The 21,189-nt window shown below is 48.1% G+C and overlaps 1 protein-coding gene across 6 annotated transcripts in view; it reads right to left on the bottom strand.

Moving 5' to 3' along the window:
- The window catches only part of NTM (neurotrimin), a 964,342-nt gene that overhangs the window by 655,187 nt on the left and 287,966 nt on the right, over nucleotides 1-21,189 (bottom strand). For 2 of the 6 annotated variants that reach the window (XM_025356801.1, XM_025356803.1), the window contains exon 2: nucleotides 19,434-19,553. The exons of the other annotated variants lie outside the window; for them this stretch is intronic. In XM_025356801.1, the coding sequence (XP_025212586.1) occupies nucleotides 19,434-19,488 (55 nt within the window). In that variant the 5' untranslated portion in view covers nucleotides 19,489-19,553. The remainder of the gene's footprint in view (nucleotides 1-19,433; nucleotides 19,554-21,189) is intronic. 6 annotated transcript variants of the gene reach the window in all.

Raw genomic sequence — 21,189 nt, 5'->3', positions numbered from 1 at the left:
AGACACAGAGACAGAGGCACACAGGCCTACACAGATGCACACACACACAGGCACACACAGACACAGAAACACACACACACACAGACAAGTACATAGACACACACACAGACGTGCTCAAATCCACAGAAAAGTTCATGTTATTAGGTATTCCTGTTTTTCTCTAACAGCCCATATCTGGTATCTTTTCTAATTCATTTCAGTAAAATCCAAAATGTCAATTTCATGAGCAGGCCAACCCTTGGTGAGGGAGGACAAGGTGCTGTGATGGCCGACACAAAGACGTAAATACCAGAGAAGGACGTGGGGTCAGGGCCCCTGGACTGTCTTTGTCTGGGGTCACATCATGCAGTCACCCAGAGAGCCTCATCTCCCCCTGTCCAGGAGGGATTTACTGAAGCTCGATAAAAATCTGCCGCCGAATATTGCTATAAAATATAGTTCTTTCTCAAGGCGCTTCACCCAGAGAATCCTAAACTAGTAGATTTACCTTTGCATGACTTTGTCAAAAACAAAAAAGGAGTTAGTCCAACACCAGCACTAGCCTTCCCCATCGCAAACCCCATGCCTCGCAATTCTCCTAACACAGTGGTTCTCAAACGTCGACCTGCATCAGGATGACTGGGAGGGCTGTCAGAACCCAGCTCTCTGGAGCTCACCCCAGAGTTTCCAAGTCAGTATTATTTGTGGTGAGACCCAAGATTTTGCATTTCAAAGAAGTTTCAAGTGATACAGATGCTGTAACATTTTTACAATATTTCTTACTACCTTACTAGGGGGCACTAGTTGGTCTAGAAACCATCAGAGGGAAATGGGACAAACTGGACACAAATGCAGAGGGAGAAGCATGGTCAGAAGCACAGCGATGAGCTCCTGGGAGAGGCACCGCTGAAAGCTGGGCAGGCAGCATGCAATTCTGTGTCCGCGCCCACGCAGGCATTAGCAATCAATCACGGCTGCCTATCTCGTGGAGCCCGGACTCAATTTTGGAATCCTTCTCAACCCAGTACCTCCTAAAGCACCAAAAATGATTGAGATTGGCAGGCACGGTGACAACCCTTTCCTCTATTTCACCCAGAGTTTGGACTTGACTCCACAAGCTCCCCCTCCCTACTTCTTTCCATTGCACTTTGTTCTGTTCACGCACGGAACGTCCTCCTCTGTCTTTGCACATGGGGGCCACCTGGACCCAAGCACAGGGGAGGAGATGGGTGAAGACCTGCAGGGAGCAGGTTCTGATGAGGGAGGCAGCAGATTCCCAAATGTCAAGGGGGCTGACTTCCATTTGTGAGCAGATCATGGAGCAAACGATGGTGGCCTGGAGGGGATTCCAGCCCTGAGTGGGCACGGAGCACAAACAGAGAAGAGAGTGGACAGGGACAGCAGCTGCTCTCCATGAGCACTTTCTCCAGAAATGAGATATTTTTTATCTTAAAAGCAATTGTGTAACATGATAGCTGCAATAACGATGATAAAATGAGGTCAGAGGAAGCTGCGTGCGAGAAGACGGACGTGTTAGTTGAAGGTAGCTGCTTGCAGGGCTTGTGAACTGTTCTCTTTCCATGCACTGATATGCGGGCCCCGCCCCCAACAGCCTTGGTCTATCCTCACTTCTGGCCATGCCTCTGTTTCACACGGAGGGTCAGAAGTCCAGACACAAGAGGGTCAGTCATAGAAGGTGGACAGATACAGTGACAAACTCTTCCCCAAGGTGGAAAAGAAACAGGAGCTCCAAGGGCTCTTGCCAAAGAAAGAGATGGGAGGAGAGGAAGTGAGAAAGAGAGAAGGAAGAAAAGAGCCATGCCTTTGAGGAACTGTGACATGTAGTGGCATTGGGTAAGAATGTCTAAAACTCCCAGCCCCAGTAGTCAGGCCTTTCCTGTGTCTCACGACTCCAGGCCGGGAGGGGGACTACGAGAGGAAGGGCATCTGTTTCAAATGCTTTCTCTTTCTCCGCCATGATCAAGCAGGGCTCAGAAGACCTTGCCCTTGGAGCCTCAGCTGCCCTCCTGGCTTGTGTGTGGAATGGAGCAGAAATACCAGAGAGCAGAAAGCCAAGTGGTCAGTGCTGGGCCAGACCTGGGCACCGCCCAGAGCCAGAGGGCTGAGTCACCCATCCCTGTGAGGGACAGGCCATCCAGCCACCGGACCCCGCTGAAACCCACATGGAGACAACTCAGGAGTGCCCAGGGTGTGCTCTTAGAAGACTGTCCAGGGCCTCATCAGCACATGGTCAGGACACCTGTGTTCTCTCCTCCCTCAAACCCCAGTCCAATCTGGGCCCCAGGCAGGAAAAGGGAGGGACAGAGTTTGTTACCAGGGGCCCCTGGAAGCTACAATGCTCATGAATTCCTTAGTTCTCTGGCCTCTTCACTTCATCAAGTCAGTACATAAATAAAGCTGAGAAGGTCATGGATGGAAGGGTGATGCTGGAGCCTATTAGCATACATCTGCATATCAGTGAAGAGACAAGGTCCTGCTTCAGGAGAGCTGATCACTTGCAGATTCAAATCAATCCTGTGACTTTACAGTAGGGCTTGCTGACCAGCTGTGTGTCACAAGGCTCTGTGTTATAAGGCCACCAAGGATGGCGTAGGAGGAGTGGAGGGGACAAGGGATGCCAGGCCTCTGCAGGGGCACTGCTGCTGCTCAGTCCTGACACTTCCTGAGTGCATGCAGTTGAGCAAATGGCATAACCTCGCTGAAACTTTATCTCTGCATCTTAACATAGAGCTCATAGGAACTTTCTGGATTCTTATGAGAATTTGAGCTTCTCTTGGCAAAGCGCTTGACCCTCTGTAATTGCTCAATAAGCCACGGGCATTGCTGGAACTGAAGCCTTTAGAAGTGGACACAGAGAGGTCACATCTGACACCTGGAGAAGAACTCAGGGCCAAGTGTGGCGGCGTATGCAGCCGTCCTGCCTGGCCAGCCCAGCTTTCATCATTTCCCTATAGTTTTCCTCATAGACTTGTCAATCTCACTATGCAGTTCTAGCTTCAGGCACCTCGCTGATATATTAAAAATAAATACTAAACTGTTGCATTGGTCTAGCACTTTGCTAGAGTTTAAGGACTTCCACCTGTAATATACCACATAATTCCCATCACTGCCATGAAAGGTCCTCCCTGCAGAGAGGAGGAAGTGGACCTCCACGGGAGCGGGGTGATCTGCACAAACTCAAATGGCCTCGAGTGGCAGGACAGACTTCAGGCCTTGAGCATCCATTCCTGGCACTCCCTGCCTCTCACAAAAGTTGTACTTGCAAGCAGGGCAGGGCTCGGGGGCCTGGGGCCACCAGCACACAGAGTTCCTCCCAACTCACCGTACGGTTTCCATATATATTAGATGCCAGAGGAAGATCTAGCTGCTGGTGATTTGGGCAACATCTGAAAAGCACCCAACACTACCGATCAGTCTATCATCATCAAAAATGTCAGTGTCAGGCAAGAAAAAGGCAACAGCACTGCTCCAGATTCAAAGAGTCTAAAGAGATGTGGCGACAGAACGCCGCTAAGTGGACGGGTCCATCGTGGGGCGACGGTAATAACAGACATTATTCAGACTACTCCAGAGGCTGAAGTAGATCTGGGCTAAGTTTCTGGAATTCAGGCATTGTGTCGTGGCTACGGGAAGAGGACACCTTGTTCCTAGGAGATGCAGAGTAAATATGGAGGGAAGTTGTTCAATATACTACTTTTGTTACCTTTTTGAAGGTTTAAAATTTTCAATGAAGAAAAAGTACACCAGGCACACTTCTTGAGCAAATCTCTCTCCAATGGCTAATTGTGGTGCCTGAAGTCCCAGGTTAAAAAATTTAATCATCGACTTCCTGCAAATATGGAATTGTGAAGGTCATCTGATAAAACCTCTGTCTCTTACACGCTCCCTCCACTATGTGCATATGTAGGTTCACAGTCTCACATGCATGAGCACACACAGGCATACGCCCACACATGCATGTACAAAGGCACAGACACATACACACACACCCCCTCAGTGCTAGAAAAACTCCAACGCAGTCCTTCACTTCTTTGGGTAGCTTAGACCCTTAAAATTTCCTTGATAAGAACAGATTGCTCCCAAATAACTTCTGTCCATCAGTCTTGGTTTTGCTTTATGTAATTATACAGAAAACATCTCCTTCCTTTTCTACCAAACACTTAAATATTTGAAAACAGTTGTGTGCTCTAAACACCTCCTTTTTCAGTTTCTCTTCCCTATGTTCACCTGTTTTGGAGACAAAATGGACCTTTGTCTCTTCCAAGAGCCTCTTACTAAAAATCAGATTCTCTAGAAGAGCAAGGCAAGGGTTCAGCTTCAAGGCTCTCATTTCAAAATTTGAGTAAATGTCAGTCGTGTCCCATGGTGACACAGGCCTACCTGGTTAAACTTCTAAGGTGACACGGGCCTACCTGGTTAAGCTTCTAAAGTGACATGGACCTACCTGGTTAAGTTTCTAAGGTGACACAGGCCTACCCGGTTAAGTTTCCACGGTGACAGGGACCTCCTTGGTTAAGTTTCTAAGGTGACAGAGACCTACTTGGTTAAGTTTCCACGGTGACAGAGACCTACTTGGTTAAGTTTCTAAGGTGACACGGGTCTACCCAGTTAAGCTTCTAAGGGTGAAACCATTGGTCCAAGTGGTTTGCTGGCCAGTTCTGTCAACACCAAATGTGAAAGCCATAAAAGACTCTCCAAGATTATGGATCTGGACCCCAGTTCTTGCCCCTGGAAGCAAAGTCAAGCAGAAGTCTGAGCTTTTCTCTCTTCTAGAAACACGGCCATTTTATTTTGGGGGATTTAAATGGAAAACATCCTCTGCCTAAAGTCTTGAGTCACCTTCATCTGAGAAGACACATAAAAACCACAGACAAAATGCTGGCAGAGGGTCTTCTGAGTCAAGGCCCTCCGTGGAATTTCGCACACAGACAGTCTGTGGGTGGAGGGTCATGGTGAGAAATGTACAAACTTTGGAGTCCAAGCTGGGTGTGAATTTGGTCTCCTCTAGGATTAGCAGCTGCAAGAACTTGAGTGCGCTGCTCAGCCTCCCTTGGCCTCAGGGTCTCCTTTGGTTAAAATGAGGTAATCCTACCTCCCTTCTTGGACTGTCATGAGAAATGAAAGAATGAAAAACGCAAATTCTCTTGCTCATAGTAGGCACTCAACAAGCAATGATTAATGAATGTGGCCACCATTCCCAAAAGGTTATAACAACGCACTTGGCAAAGGTTCAGTCTGTATTACTGGTTATGTCAGATACTAATGAATTATTATAATAACATTTGTGAAATCATATCCCAGTCAGTAATAAGAATTTAAAAATGTGCTGGGAAAACCACCCATGATATATTGGGATTGAGCCAAGACAGCCAGTCGACAACAGATGAGCTACTCCGCTGTTTAATACACTTAATAAAACTGCGTAGCTGCCCGAAATTGCTGTGTTGCTAAACAGAAATATCCCAAGGGTTTAAACAGAAAAGATAAATGCTCTCTTCCTCTTATACAAGAACCAAAGTAAAGATGGAACTGGAGATCTGGAAGCTCAGGCAGGATCAGGAAGACGGGGTGCTACGTGAAGGTTGAGGTCCGCTCACACGGGCTAAGCATTTGAAAAGAACAGAGTCTTTAAATATGGTGGGATGAATGCAGGAAATGGGACTTTGGAATCCATCTGGCACACTGGGAGCTTTCTTTTCTAGCAGCAAGTGAGGGGCTGTATGAAGACCCAGATGAAAGGGATAACATAAGACCAAACACCGCAAACTATGAGCCCCACATCTGGGTCCCTAATCCAGAGCTCAGGCTGTCATCTGTTCATGAACCTTCTGCGAGTACATGTCTTGGAGCTGCAATGAGTTTAGGTGCCTGATAACCTATATCCCGCAGGGAAGGCTTTTCTCTCTTTCAGAGAGTTTCAGAGAAGCAGTGTTACAGGTAACCAGACAGGGAAATCAAGCTTGCAAATAACAATGGCAATATTCTTGTAACTGCAAATGGGAACAATAAGGCTGGTTCTGTTACACTGAGCCAACACCAGATTCATGGGAACTAGAGAAAGACTACAATCGTAGCACTGAATGACTTCAAACAAAATAAAGCAATCCCACACAAAGAGTTCTCCCGCCCGACTGATACCAGCAAGTTGCCAGCTCTCTGGTGTTTCAGCATCCTCAAGGCCAGAGCATCCCAGCTGCAGGGAAGCAGAAGCACTGTCCAGGTCACGCTGATCACTTTACAGGCGACAAATATGAGGCTTGTGCCGCTGCTAAGTCACAAACACCAAACTGAGCTTTAGGATTGAGCTTTCTTCCTACGATACCAGCCTCTCCTTTTCAAGAACGACAGCCCTAGGAGTGACAAGAACGTCTTGGGTAGAGAAGGAAGACTTTTTATGAACTGCATTCCTTTTCAGTGAGCTCTTTCCAGTTTCAGTGTAGGCCGTGGCCAAGCACTTGTGCAGCATGTCTGCTTCTCTGGGAAAGGGAACGTGTGTGGCACTACTTCTCACGGCCACGTGAGGGCACCCGCACCCCGTGCTAGGACCCTTCCTCTTGTCTACCTGCCCACCCTTACGCTGTGTGTATATGTTTTTTCCATGAGGTCAGGAGTATCAAGGTTGTAAAATAACATATTTTCACTTGTTTTCTTCCTACGTCCAAGACATAGCATTTCTGAAGTCAATTATCTCCCTGAGTTGCCATCATCTCCCCACCCTATTTCTCTTTGTGCTGCCTTTCAACCCATCAGAGTGTGACACCAACAGACGGGGGAGTAGAGTGGTGGGCAAAAATGATTTTTTTTTCCCTCACTGGTGATGTCAAATCCTTGTTCTGGCACTTTGTTTTAAAAGGCCTTCTGCAAACGTAAGATCTCTGTTCTCCAACCTCAGGAGGGAGAGCCAAGAGAGAGGCTGCCGTGCTGTCTGCAGAGGGGTCTCAGGTGTCACCTGGGCCCCCCAAGGCACAGGTCCCTTTAGCACCATTTGTCCAGCACTGTTCCTGGTGAGGGATGGAAGAGCATTTCTGCAGAGTTCCCAAAAGCAGACAAAATTAGAGCAGCAAGCATCACCCCCTAAATGCATCACGTCACTGTCTGGCCCCATATTTAAATGCAAGCTGTGTCCAGAGGTGGGCAGGTGACCCAGATGACAAGGCGATAAGAAGAAAGACACACACATTGAAACTAACACACACAGACAATGAGGACAGAACTTGCAGTTCTTACGAAGTACAGGCTGGGGCCTGGCAGAAGCACTAGTGTTGATCTGGCAGAAAGGGCCCTGGGATCCTTTGGGGGCCACCATAATGCCCTGCTCAGAGAAGCCCACCAGCCTCCCTTGTCCTCTCAGGCAGGCATCTTTCCAAGTTAGTAGAGATGGGCTGGTCAACTGCAAGTCTCTCCACTCCATCAGGAGCCCACAGGCAGCCCTGAGCATCCCCGTGGTCACCAGCTATACCCCAGTGGGCACCCAGCAAGGGTTCTGGGGTCACCTTCTTGACCCCATTGTTGTACTCACAATTTACCACCAGAAACCTCAGGAGTTTTCTGACCCTCCTGCCCTCCCCAGCCCTCTTATCCATCCCCATCTGTTTTTAGGCTGAAGCCTAAAACAGACAGGAACACAGCCACTCCCCACTCCCACCCCGGCGCCATGGTCTTCTCTGTTGTAAAGGAGAAGTTATCACAAAGCCTTTCTTTTGAAGGCCAGAAAGAAGAGGCCAAGGCCGGTCCATAGGTGTTTGAATTCCACAAGCCTCCACAGAAGTCCTACTACGTACCAGGAGTACTAAATACCTGAGAAGAATTATGTCCCTTTCCTGTTGGCACCAGTAGTCTAGTGGGAAAATACATATATGAATAAATATTCTGTCATACAACTAATGCCAGCCCAGAGCACCATGAACAAAGACAAGGTGGGTTTGAGCCTGGTCTGATGGGTGAATAGGAAGAGGCCAGGCAGAAAAGAATGGCCTGGAATCCCAGGGAGACTGAAAGGGTGAGGCACTCCAGCTGTCTGGGGTGTCTGATGCGGTTTCCTCGGAGCTGCAGAGCCACACAGCGCTCGTCCAAACACGCCCACGTGTGCTTCATGAAGCAGGCCCAGCATCCTCGGTCAGTGTGCGATACTTTCAAAGGAGGCTCATTTGCTCAAGTCGGCCGCCTCTGCCTTCACCTGGCCCCAGAAGCCTGGCTTGCTGACATCCCTGCCTGAACCCTGAATACATTTGGGCCTGTGCCATGCTTTGAGGCCTCCCCAGAGGGGGAATGTCCAAGGGTCCCCTTGCTGCTCTGTTCCTGGTGGGGAGGGAGGGACAGCACCACTCAGGCTTGTTCCTCCCACACCTGCCAAGAAGGCTGGTCCTCCCGGACCCATGGTGTGGAAAGCCGAGTCCACTCCAGAAACAGGCAATTTGTGTAGAAAGACAAAGAGAAAGGGATGGGCACGTGGAGAGGAACACAGAGAGGCCACACTGCGGGCCCCTGGCCATCTGCTGCTGAGTGGCGGTGCAGCCAGGGGGCAGCCAACAGCCAGCCCAGCGCTCTCAGGTGGAGCCAGGACAAGGGCCTCTTTGTCCCTGAGCCAAGCACCTGCTGGTGTCCAAGGTTTGGAGCCCCCAAACCTTGACTTAACCTTCAGAGGGGCCTTAGCTCTCAAATCAACAGAAATCATTGCCTCCACCAGGTGTCCAGGTCCTTATTCTGAGGCAAACTCAGGGGATACACTTCTCTTTGCCACTTCTGATGCCACTTCTTTGATCGACCACTCTTGATGGGCACTTTGTCACTCTCCAGTGGCCTGTGAATTTGCCCAAGGCCTCTGCTTCTTATACCGCTGACTCTTGGCGGTTCTCACAGGGCTCCGAGCCATTTGCCACCTCTGCCAAGTCGCAGATATGCCCAGCCCAGTGTGGGCTCCAGAGGAGGGTGAGGGCAGCCGCTGGTAGACCCTGCCAGCCCAGAGCTAACATTGATTCAACCGCATTCTCTGCAAGCCCAGAGCTGATAAGGCCTGTGCAAGCAGGAGCTGTGGTTGATCCCCTGAATATGCAGGTAATTTAGAAGGACGGAGACAGGTGTCCCTGGCCTTCCATAAATAAGTTGCGCAGTGATGGGGTTGGGCAGGGACGGTGAGTATAGTCGCGAGATAGCGCCCCAGGGAGCCAAGGGGTGGAACTGGCCTTCCAGGCTGATTATGCCTCTGCCTGGGGGAGATAGAAATGGCTCCCTCCTGGCATCCGTAAAGTTGCTGAGAGCAGACCTTACCTAGAAAGGCAAGACCCAAAAGCCTCCCAGTAAGTTCTTGAGCAGAGCCTGTTAAGGGAGGAATTCCTGGCGCTTTTGCTTGGAGAGAAACAGGGCTGGGAGAAAGGGTCAGAAGAAAGACGATGGGGGTGGTAAAAAGAGAAGGGAGGATGGAGTGAGAAAGGACAGAGCTGGAGGAAGAGGGGAGCATCTGCTGATGGTGAAGCAGAGGAAAGGACATCTGTTTTCAGAAGGGGCTGGGGGCCGCATTCTCTGGGAGCCTCCTGGGTCCCGGGCCTTTAGCATCTACTGAGTGAATACCTAGGATTGCTGACAGAGGGAGCAGAGGGGAAGGGGCTGGCTCCCATCACAAAGCCACCTCGCGGAGCAGTGTCAGAGGTGGTTTTAGCTTAGATCTGAGGCCTCCAAGAAGGGCTGTGCCGCTCAGACAGCATCCATGTCTGAGAAACAAACCTCCCTGACCCAGTGGGTTAGAGGAGCAAGTGAGGTAGGGAGGAGAAGGGGACATGGGAGTCCTAGCCCTCGACTCTCAGGCCCTCCCCGCCTCGTCTCCTGCCCCAGTACCGCGTGTCCATTTCCCTTGGCCTCACCCAGCCCCACTAGAGCCTCAATTCCAGGTAGAGAGTGAGCGGCTGGCACAGAAGGCCCAGCCCCGGTGGAGCTCTGCTCTCCAAGCCACCTTGCCACAGCACTTGGAAACGGGAACGAAACAGCCAGCCACAGAATAATAAACGAATGCAGGCATGCGTTCCTTAGTGATAATAAATAAATGTACAAGAAAGAAAGAGAGAGAGAAAGAAGGAAAGAAAGAGAAAGAAAGAGAGAAAGAAAGAAAAAGGAAGGAAGGAAGGAAGGAAAAGAGAGAGAGAGAGAAAGAAAGAGAAAGAAAGAGGAAAGAAAAGGGAAAGATTTGAGAGCAATTCTTTTCTATTTTTCCCTCTTTGGTTCATTTTGCTGAAAAGCTACAAGCCCACTTTTTGCCAAAAGGGATGACGGTGGAGTGGGTACTGCACGTGGCGAGAGAGGAGCTTTTGGGGTGCCTTCTGTTACCTTGGAGTGAGGCAGCTGATGTGATATTTTAATAGGGATCTCATTTTAATAGCCTACAAATGAGAAGTCAGAGACAATTAAAATTCATTTCCAATTAATTGTTTTTTCTTCTCTCATTACCAAGAGTTGCCAGTTAGACACCAACAAAGCCTTCAAAACAAAAGCAGCTCCCAGCCTCCACTTCAGTCGGATGCCACCTGGAAGGAGGCTCCAGAGAGCACCAGATCTTTGCTTCAAACTTCTCTCCCTTCAGCAAATGACTTCCCCGACCCCTTTGAGGGCAAGAGACAGCTCAAATCTTTAGAAGCTGGGACCCTGTAAGCCGCGAAGTCATGGACAAGTTTATTACCGAGGCGCTGCAGGATACTTTTTTATAGTTTTTAATACTGGTTTATTTGCTCTCCTGAGGAATGGCCTCAGCAACCGCATTTCTCGAGACTGATTTAGCTTCCTCCCTTTCCCCTGCTGTTCCCCTTCTGTGCTGTGACCAAAAATCCAGGCTATGAAAAACATCCTGAGATGACAGAGCCTCACCTGGAGCCGGGAGCCTCAGTGCCCCCCCTGCTGAATTGCTGAGTGAAGCTGGTCTCCCCACTCACCTGTGCAACAAGAGAGCCTCCTTCAATGCCCCTAGCGTGCCTTCCAGCTCTACAACCTTCACTCTGCATTAAAAACACATCATCAATGGCATCTGTGAAACACTTAATGGATGCTGAGTATCTCACATGCACACCTCACTTAATGCTCATGAAAAACTTCCTTAACCAGATGCCTCTGGTATCACCAGTTCTCAGAGGAAGAAACCAGGCTACGGGACTTTTCCAAGCCCAGTGAGCCAGGGTTTCAGCCTGGCTGATTCCAGAGTCTGACCTCTTAACCTCTATTTCCTCCATGATTTTGATCTCTGACCCCTTTTAAGATGCCAGAGTTCCTGGAAAACCCTCAGCTTTGTTCTCTCTCTCTCTCTCTCTCTCTCTCTCTGGATGGGGAGAATGTTCTAGTTAAACTCCTCACCTCATCTGGATCTTGATGACTAGAGTGGATGGCCCTGAATGACAACCCTACAAGGCGCAGAGAAGCCAGGACAGGGACTCGACAAACCCCAGAGGGGCAGGGTCGCTTCCCCAGGCTCCGGCCCCTTTCGAAAGCAGAAGGGCTGTGCTCCCCCTACCGGCCACCACTAGTGGAACGAGTCTCCCCAAGTTCTCACTGAGCCCTACTTTATTATTATTATTGTTGTTGTTTGAAATTCCTCATAATAACTGGGATAGATTTCTTAGGAAGCCAAATAATGGGATGCATTTCCACCCTGGCTTTATAATTAATGCTTGCATCATTTATCTTTCGTGGAAAGATTATTCTGACTAACGAGGTTCTGGGCCACTAATTCATTACACTGCCTTGTCACTTCCTGCTCCTTCTTATTACCCAGAAATAGACTCATTAGTCAGAGTTCAATGACAGGGAGAAATTGTGTTCCTTCATTTAATTCCCTCACTCACTTCTGGGCCCCATGTTTGTCTGAAATTGGGGATTAGAAGGGGGAATAAAGGAGTCATCTTAAGTCTCTGCTTCAGACTCATTATATCTTCCCCTTTGTTCCTGTCCAACAGGGAAAGGGCCAGGAGAGCTTGTGGTGGCCACGCGGGTGCTGTCCTTTCACCACTCAAGGCTATGAGCAGGTGAGGGGGCATAGCCCAAGCACTTAGGGACTTGCAACATATAATCAAGGTGGTTTTTTTTTGTTTGTTTGTTTGTTTTTTGATCTCCACTCACAATTAGTAGTACTACCTGGGAATCCTTAGGAGTATCCAGGCATTGCTGATAGTAAATGCTGTAGAAGATATTTATAGATAGATAGATAGATAGATAGATAGATAGATAGATAGATAGATAGATGTAGATATACACGCACACATACATGCATGACACAAAGTGCTTCCAAAGTCCTCTGGCACAAGAACGTAAGGTGATATAATGTAGACACTAATAGCCCAGGCTCGTGTTCCATCGGCACAAGTTCAAATCCTGCCTCTTCTCATGCGAGTTGCAAGGCCTTGTTCAAGATACTTAACCTCCCCTGGCTGCGGCTTCTCAACCACAAAATAGGAATGACAAAAGCTATCTCTCATCATTACGAGGCTCAAGCCGCAGAAAGCACCAGAAGTGGATCGCACAGTGTGCGGCAACGATGACTATTAGGAGCTTGGAAGAAAGGTGCCCTTGGAGTTCAACTAATCAAAACCCAGCAGTGAGAAGAGATGGTGTCTCCAGGCAGTGGGTCCCAATCCTGGCAGCACAGAGGAGACACCTGCAGATGCCCGGGCCCACCCAGACTGTTGGAGTTGGAATCTCAGGCATGCAGGGCGGGCGTCTATGGGTTTAAAAGTTCCACGGTGGTTCTAAGGTGAGATCAGGGTGACAAGCCCTCAAGGTCTCAAGGTCTGCTCAGGGACGTTTCACTCCTGGGCTACTCCTGTTGAAAGATGCTTGAGGCTGAACACTTGCTTACTGCTGTAAGGCAGGAAACTATCTGGGTCCCTCCATGACCAGGATTAGTACTCATGTGGTTCCAGGTTCTGGGAAGCTCACTGGGGACAAAAGTAGGTGTATCACCTGCTGTCATGGGGCTGCTGCCCTACTGGGGAGCTGGAATCGGAGCACTGATAAACGCTTACGTTCAAAGCAAAACAAATGCACGGAAGAAAAAGGGTGGATTCGAGGGTGAGCACCCAGCCTGTGGATCAGGAACACTTTCACAAGGAAGGGTCTTCCGGTGAATTATTAAGAGTCCTGAGGGTCACCCAGGAACAGAGGGACCGGAAGTGCTCTCTAGGCAGAAGGAGGAAAGGCTACTACAAATCCCATGTGGCTGGAACAAGAACAAGCCACGGAGGAGCAGAGCCGGAGAGCAAGCAGAGGCCAGGATCCACAGGCTTTGTAGATTCTGCCCAGAATTGGGGTCTTCCTCTTTAAGGGAAAAGGCAGCTTTTAAATGAAGGAATCCCAGGTAGGGCACAGAGGCAAGATGGCAAGATCCAATAAGCCAACCCTGAAACCCACTTACTTCCTTGCAGCATAATCGTGAGGACCAAGGCCACGGCATGGAGCAAGGGGCCAGCCAAAGCCCTCCCCCTCTGCTAGAGTCCCCGAGGCCTCTAAGTCAGTTCCTTAGAGAAGATCGCATGGCCCCAGACCCCAGTGCATAGAACTGAATCTCTCAGACGTGAGACCTGGATCTTGACTCACCCAGGCACAGACCAATAGCTCAGCTTCCAGAAATGTTGATCTCAGCCACAGCTGGAAAAGAATGCCCTTGTCCCTAGTACATCGTCCCACTGGAATGGTAGTGTGTCACCAGCCTTGAGTGAGTGCCGCTTTGTGAGTCCTTCACCAGGAGCCTGGCCATCTCTGTTGCACTGATCCATTTGTGGACCAGAGAGACTGAGGGCCCTGTTGTGGGTGGGGCACTCTGGGAATGTCATCCAGGGCTACTTGGCTTTCAGCCAACCTCTGCCCAGAGATCATAGGCATCTCCCATCTCAGGATGCCAGAATCGGATGTGTTTGTCGAGTATGTCTCTTCATTCTGGGATCCTCTGTTCTGGGAGGGGTGGTTGCAGGCATGGCTCCAATGGGGTAGACCAGGCTGGGGGCAGACCGGTGGTCTTCTACCCTCACAACGCCTTGTGCATTTGTCGTATATTATGTGTTTATGGTCAATGATCTCTTCTTCAGTGAAGCTAGTCATTAGAAGTGAATCCTTGAATCTGGCCTTAGCTGTTTGTAACTGTAAGTTTCATTGAAATAAAGGAAACCTCTGGCAATTATAAGACCGGAGGCAGGGCCAGGGTGTGGACGTCTCATGAGCCATATTCTAAGGCACTGCTTCTCCCATGGCAGTAATGCTGAGAGCTAAGGAGTGGTAGGCAGGGTGAAGGGTGGAGGGCGGGCCTCACTCAGTCACTGGACCATAGGTTGAGGAATTCAGTAGCCCTGGGCACTGAAGCCTCAGAACAGATGTGTTGTCTCCAATTACCAGGAGAAAAAAATACTCCAGACTGATGCAGTGACCTTAGTGAATATGTAGCCTAGTATAGACTACACAGTACAATGTCACATTTACTGTATGTTTTTATTCCTATGACCATTAAGAGAAATAGAGTTAGCAAAACTGGATATTGAGCAATGTGTGTCTTAAACTATTTATTATTCCTTATCTCAATTAATTTTCAAAACAGCATTGAGATATATATCATACCCAGCGCACAGATAAGGAAACTGGAGATCAACATGGGAAACTGACAAAAGTCAGGCAAAATACGGTGGGGCGGGAATTTGTCTCGGAAGCCTGCCTCCTTTCCGAGGCTGACGGCCAGTTCTGCTTGTTCCCAGACATTGGGACTGAGTCTAGATGGATGCATTTTGTGACTTTTTTAGTTTGCTAGGGCTGCCGTCACAAAATACCCTAGACTGGGTAGCTTAGGCAACAGAGATTTATTTCCTTGCACTCTGCAGGTTAGAAGTTCAAGATCAGTATGTCGGCAGCATCAGTTTCCTCTCAGGCATCTCTTGCAAATGGTCGCCTTCTTTCTGTGTCTTCGCATGAACTCTCCTCCCTGTGTGCTGTGTCCCCATCGCTTTCTATAAGGACATCAGTCATGTTGGATTCGGGCCCAGCCAGATGACCTCTTTTTGCCCTAATCACCTCTTTAAGTATCTCCCAATACAGTCACCTTCTGAATTACTGGAGGTCAGGACTTCAACATGTAAATTTTGGAAAGATCCTGTTCAGCCCATAACAGTGACCAAACAGTATGGACAAAGCTCTTTATCCTTCCCTTACCAGGGATCTCTACTTGGCTTTTCACATCAATGCAATCACTGTTTACCCAAAATATTTTTTACCCTGTAGTACAAAAAGGTTTACATTCTGAATGACTGGGCAAATGTCAGGATTAAGATAACTCACTCCAGAGATGAGGCGTGGGAAGGATGGGTAACAGGAAGCCGCTGTCTCCAGGTGTCAGCCTTGAGAGGAGATCCCTTCTTAATTTCCCTGAGGGACAGGAGGGAACGCGTGAATGCCACTGGCAAACACAGATGGCATTTAGAGCACGGTTCTCCCTAAGGCTTGTTGGGTACCCATCCGTGGCTGCAGGAAGCAGTTCTGTGGGTCCTGTCTCTGGTGCCCAACAGAGGCGCGGAGGATATGGGCTCCAGGAGTTCAAAGTCAGGCACACACGAGGATGTGCCAAGTGATCCTAGTCCCTTTGTTTAGCTTCTCTGAGTAACAATCGTACCTTTATTCTGTCTGTCATTAAAGGATGGCAACAGATGTAAAAGAGTGGCTTTTAAATGTTGCTGGAAAAAGGAAATATTAAAATCTTAAAAAAAAAAAAAATCAGCAGAAGAGAGCAGTGGTCCCCTTCTGACTAACGGCATTCTATAATCTCTTGACTTTGGGGATAATGAACTACATCTCAAATCTACTTGGTTTATTTTACTAAAATTATCAAATTAACATATAGGAAGAAGAAGACACGGGAACTGCAACGTATGGCGCGTGTTCATTTGGTACCTGGCACTGGGGATAGACAGCTGGAGAGAGAGGGAATTTAATTTCCTGGGGCCCATACGCCTCTGAGTGATTGGCAGGCTAATTTTGCTCTCCACTAGGCCTGGTATTGAAAGGAAGTGAAGATGCAGAAAGCTGCCAAGAACTGTTCCTTGCGTTGGCAAAAATTCTAGACCTCATTAGAAAAATCAAGAACTAGATTCAGAAATTTGGAAGGCCATGGTGAAAGGGGATTTTTCAAGTAATGATAATTATTAAATATTGTCAGAGCATCCTTTTACAGGTACTTGGTCTCCAGTTAAGCTTATACAGTATTACACTGACATGCTTCTGTCCTCATGTTGAGAGGTTCAGAGAATTTAATAAATTGCCCAAGGGCACACAGCAAATTGGTAACAGATGCAGGTCTCAAACTGGGTTCTTCTAAATCTGGGCCCGGCTCTTTGTCACCTGCCTGTGCTGGCTCCACTGGAGCCCTGTCCAGAGAGGCCTAGCAGTCAAGAGTTTGGTTGATCTGCAAAGCTAGAGGGGAGCAAGCCCAGGGTGGTCCAGAGACTTTCCTTTCCTGTCACCCTCTGCTCTTTTGGGATAGGATTTTCATCCCAAAGCAGTTAAGTGCACAAATACTGTAGTCAGATAGACACAAGTTCTAATTCAAGCTTCAAGGTCAAGTGACCTTGGGCAAATAATCTCATCGCTTTAAGTCTGGATTTCCTTGTTTGTAAGAAGAGGATGATAAAACCAGTATCATAGAATTGCTTTGAAAATAAGATAAATCTGTGTGTGTCTGTGTGTATTGTTTAGTAAGGTGTCTGACTCTTAGTAAGGCTTAGCTAAAAAAAAAAAAAAAAAAAAAAAAAAGATTACAAAAACATCCTTGTCCAAAGAGAGAGAGGGAATCCCAGCAATCCTCAGTCCTCAAAGCCGGCTTTGCCAGGGCTGGCAAGGGTGTGACTTGCTATTGAAGACCACACATTTCTTTGTTTCCATCTCTGCTAGTAGTGGTGCACACAGTCCCCCTCACACTCACTGCTGCTCCCTCAAAGCTAGAGAACCAGAGCTGAGAAACAGAAACCGTCTCAGTGGCCCGGCCCCCGCTGCAGACAGACAGAGGGGTCAAGGAAAGCCTCAGGACCCGAGGCAGAGAGAGGAATGGAGTGACAGAGATCAATGTTGGACCCAAGATGATTAACTGTGCCAACCTGGGGCACTGGCACTAGGGAGACGGCCAGATCGATGGATTCCAAGCAAATGAAGAGCCTGGCGCATTCAGCAGCCAAGCTGTGAAGTTAAACACAGCGACGGGGCCAGGCGTTTGGTGAGCGATGAGGGTGACGAAACAGGACACATGTATCTGGGTAAACAACACTGAGAGGCCAGCTCTAATTCTGAAAAAATGTCTTTGCTCCTTGTCACCTTTCAAAGGCACAATTGCAGTTCTGTGAGTATGCATGTAAGAATATGAATGTGTGTATGAGCACGTGCCAGCGTTTGTGTGTTGGGGGGGGTGTGCGTGTAAACACGACCCTTTGTCTTCTTATTCCACCAGGGCCCAGTAGTGCTGGGGAATGTGTTGTTTATTAGGTAGGTGCAAATAGAATTTCATTCCCATGGTTCCGAGAATCATAGCATATTAAAACTATTCAAATATATCCCGTGTACTTATATACTCTGTGGAAAATGTTCTTGTAAAATTAACATATACTCTATTACCTCCTTATTAATGGGAAATTCTGAGGGACTGCCTTCATCCATCACAATAAGCTGGGCCCCTCAGCGTTCCCTGCCACGAGCTGACAAGGCAAGCTCTGAGGTCCACAGGGAGCCAGGAGGGAAGGCCGTCCCTTTTCATCCACGCAATGCCTACCCTATGCAGAAAAGGGAGGACCTCAAGACCAGGGAGGAATTATGTTGCAGCCCTTATTCTGTGAACACACTCAAAAAGACACGAATGTTCCCGCTAAATCAGTGACTCCATCAGCCTTGATCCACAGGCCTTGGCAGTGGCAGAGGGACTGCAGGAAGCCACGTGGCTAAGAACCCACTTTCTTATTGCCATGTTGGGCAGCTTCTAGGAGTGCTTCCTGGTTGTAGATCTTCTTCCCTTTCAAAGCAGGTTGGGGGTGGTGCACAGCCCTTGCTCGGGCTAGGAGCCAGATACATGGCAGCTTAATTTTCCCCATTATGCATGGCAAATACCAAGAAGCATTCCCAGGTGTGTCTGCAGCCGTGTAAATCTGACATGAGTCACAGTGTCTTCGGAGGAAATGAAAGACCACAGGACGGGGACATGGCATCATGAAAAAAGACGCTTTGTGATTTTCAACATACGGTGACACTTTTCCTAATTTAGAGGGGGAAGCTGGGTTTTGAGTTTTCTTTTATGCCCCCTCTTTGTGAAAAGGGAAAGAAGATTTAAAGAACATCTGTGTATTCAAATGATAGAAATAGAATTATACACTTTCAGGAACAAACTCTAGTATTTTTGTCTCTTTCGAAGATTTCCGAAGCCTATAGATTTATCTCTCGTGTGTGTGCGAGAGCATTTCCTCTGAGGCCTTAGATACAGTTGAAATTGTTTTTGTCTTTTTCCCCTTTCTGCTAACCCAGCCCCCACTTCATTCTGTTGATCTCCTTTAATTGGACATAAGATAAAACTGAGTATGTTCAATATTTTTATTGAATTGAGTTTTATGTTTCCGGTCTGGATTTATAGACTGTTAAATAGAATGGTTTACGTTTCTCTCTCTCTCAAAGAAAATAACAAACACATGTGGGACAGAGCCATCAGTCAATTATATCAGTGGGTTGTTGGCAACTCACAGGTGGAAAAAAAGAGCATTTTCACTCTACTCTTAGGGGAAAGCAATTATATTTAAGAGCAGTAGAAAGTCAAAACTAGTCTGGAACTTCAAAACGCCTTTCTTGACTGACCAAGAAAAGGTACAGTGACTACAATGACAAACCAGCCCCCAGCTCCTTTAGAAAGCTACTCTGCCTCATGCTAAAGAGAAAATAAGTGATGTTTCAGCCTCTGCGACCAGGCAGGAATAGAAAAATACATTGACAGTAGTTGGACAGACCATAAAATTAAGTAAAAAATTCTTAATGTACAAGATCTCAGTTTTCCCACAAACCTCCTTTCTGTTCAGAAATTTCCAAACCATTTTCTGCCTGACCATGTCAGGAATGACATCCTTCCTTGTTCTTGATTTTCCTTCCTGGAATGTTTTAATCCAGAACATTTCTCCCTACTTCCTCTAGGCCCTACTCACAGCAATGTAGCTGACACATAGCATTAGGGTGCAAAACCTCAAATCCTTTCTGACTTGAAACTTCACCCAGGAAAGACTTCTTAGCAAAAGTGCTGGCCATTGTGTCACAAGACAAACCCCTTTCAAAGAGCAAAGCCATCATCATCTCAACAGCCACAGTCACCGTCTGGACCTTCCGTCCTGAGGAAAGGATTCTCCACCGAATCTGGGGGGAAGACCCCCCACCAGTCCGTGCAAAAGAGGAAGAATTGAGTATGCACCTACCTGTGCCCTTCCACTTCCACCTCTTCCCACCTTCCCCGTTTCTTTTTCCGCTCATTTTTTTTTCCACTTTAAAAACATCCAACTTTGCCTTGGGGATGAGCAGAATGAAATGTCACTTACCTATAAAAAGAGACAGAAGAGAAAGCCATGCATCACATTACACACAAGTTCTTTGAAATCAAGGCCAGCTTCCGACTTTGAAACTGTAACAATGAGTGAATATTATTTTTTCATCCTACCTTTCTATATTTAATGAAACTCAGGATTTTGCAAGTAACCCATCCCCAGGGCCCAGTCTCCCTTCATGATTTTCCTTTTGTTTCTTTGCATCCCCCGTCCCTCTTCACCACCCTAGCCCCACATCATCTGTCCCAGCTTCATGGATGAAAGGTCGGGAAGGAATAAGGGGGGGTGCACAGACCCAGAGATCAAGGCCTGCCCTCAGATGTTGGCAGCAAGGTTTCGAGGCACGAGGAGCTGGTTTTTGCCTCTTTTCTCACAGGCCACAGAGCTAAGACCCAGGGTCAGCGCTGGCTGGAGCCTCTCGGGAGGAGGGAGGAAGGTCAGCTCCCCGCAGGGTGACTTTCCACCCGGTGGCTTCAGGGCTCTTTCAAATGACTCTGCTCTGAGTCTTCCTCCTCTCTCCCTCCCTCACCCTCACCCCCGGCCCTGGTTTGGGTGTGAATGAATTCACCCAAGGTCTCCATCCCCCACTTCATCCTGCAGCATCTGTCTTTCAGACCTGCTTCTACAGAAAATCTCGTTATTGCAGCACCCTGAGGCCAACAACCACCTGAATGGGTCATTGTGTTCAGGCCCCTGTCTCAGTACAGGATGCAAACTGGTCCACCTGAGTCCTGTGGGACCCTTTGAGAACCCTGAGATGCTGAGTCCCTGCCTTGCCTGGCTCCTGGCCCCAGAGGCTCCCTGTCTTCATGCAGCAAGCTCCTTGAGGCCGACTGATTCGCTTCTGTCCTGTTGGCTGAAGGGAAGCCAGGCTCTGAGCATTCAACTTGCAAGAACAGCCCCTCACCCACCACGCTATGTAGTGGATCCTTCACATGCTCACATATTGGAAAATTGACTTCAATGTCCTGCTAGTGTCTTCTTCTTATTATGCCTGAATAACTCAGTTCCTTTTAGCCTATTCTTGGAGATTTCAGTTTTCCATCTTTCCTCCTCCAAGCTCCTATGAGACCCTCTGTGGAGGACAGCTCAGAGCTGAGCCCTGGAGAGAAAAGCAGCCATATGTCCCCCAATTCTGTTGCTGCATCCCCCAATCAAGATGCTCTGCCAGAAACGGAATTACGGTCAAATATTGCATCCTGATCACATTAGTATATTGAAGACTTGGAGAGGGTTCGAGGTAAACATCTATGCTTAAACTTTTCCTAACAGTATTTGACTCAGAAATATTTCTTGCAATACATAAATTAAAACACCATACTTCAGGAGGATGACTACTTTTTTTCTCATTATGAATGTTAAACTAAATACAATTGATCTGATATTATCACAAGCAGTGGACAGAGGACCCTGAAGTCAATGATCCACCCACCATGCCCTACAGAAAGCCTGGGCTGAGGGCTCAGTATACAGGGTCTGGCTCAACTCCCTCACCCAGTGCGATGAAGGGCTATCGCCTCGCTCCCTGAAGCTCGCTCACCTGTGAGATTTGAAGACCCCGAAGCACCCTGCACACTAGGGTGTGGTGAAGCTGCAACGATACTTTAAATGTGCTTTTCAAACTGTAAAG

The sequence above is a fragment of the Theropithecus gelada genome, chromosome 14 (genome assembly GCF_003255815.1).
Source record: "Theropithecus gelada isolate Dixy chromosome 14, Tgel_1.0, whole genome shotgun sequence".
Classification (NCBI taxonomy): Eukaryota; Metazoa; Chordata; class Mammalia; order Primates; family Cercopithecidae; genus Theropithecus; species Theropithecus gelada.
The sequence above is the reverse complement of the archived record's forward strand: the minus strand, read 5'-3'. Positions and strand labels throughout refer to the sequence as shown.